We start from the raw sequence: 384 nt of genomic DNA, 5'->3' as shown, positions 1-384 counted from the left end.
GTCCCCGGGCACTCACGGCCTCGCGCTCGCGGTCCATGATGGTCTCCAGCTCCTCGAAGTGCCGCAGTTTGATCTCCAGCTTCTTCATCTGCGTCTCCACCAGCAGCGCCACCAGGGATTTGATCTTCCGCTCCTCTACGGCTGCCAGGTGCTGCGAGGGGACAATGAGGGGTCAGAGCTGGCACTTGGGGTGTTCCCCTCCCTGCCCAAACCCCAGCCCGGACCCCCAGGCCTCACCTTGGCCTTCACGGCAGGCGGGGCCAGCGCGGCGGCGGCGGCCGTGGACAGGTTCCCCTCGCCGATGTCCCGCTCCACCTTGGCCTTGCGCTCGGCCTCGGGCTCCGGGGGCTCTTTGGGTGCCTCGTCCGGCACTTCCTCTCCCCC

The 384-nt window shown here is 68.8% G+C and overlaps 1 protein-coding gene across 1 annotated transcript in view; it reads right to left on the bottom strand.

Moving 5' to 3' along the window:
• Positions 1–4: 4 nt before the first annotated feature.
• LOC103614472 (SWI/SNF complex subunit SMARCC2) overlaps positions 5–384 on the bottom strand; it is a gene marked incomplete at its 3' end in the record, with an annotated part of 9,146 nt that continues 8,766 nt past the window's right edge. The window contains exons 19-20 of the mRNA XM_017731472.1: positions 238–375; positions 5–151 (exon numbers count right to left, since the gene is read on the bottom strand). Coding sequence (XP_017586961.1) covers positions 5–151; positions 238–375 — 285 coding nt within the window. The remainder of the gene's footprint in view (positions 152–237; positions 376–384) is intronic.

This window comes from Corvus brachyrhynchos, unplaced genomic scaffold, assembly GCF_000691975.1.
Source record: "Corvus brachyrhynchos isolate BGI_N302 unplaced genomic scaffold, ASM69197v1 scaffold1061, whole genome shotgun sequence".
NCBI lineage: Eukaryota > Metazoa > Chordata > Aves > Passeriformes > Corvidae > Corvus > Corvus brachyrhynchos.
Note: the sequence above shows the minus strand (reverse complement) of the source record. Positions and strands in the feature narration are given on the sequence as shown.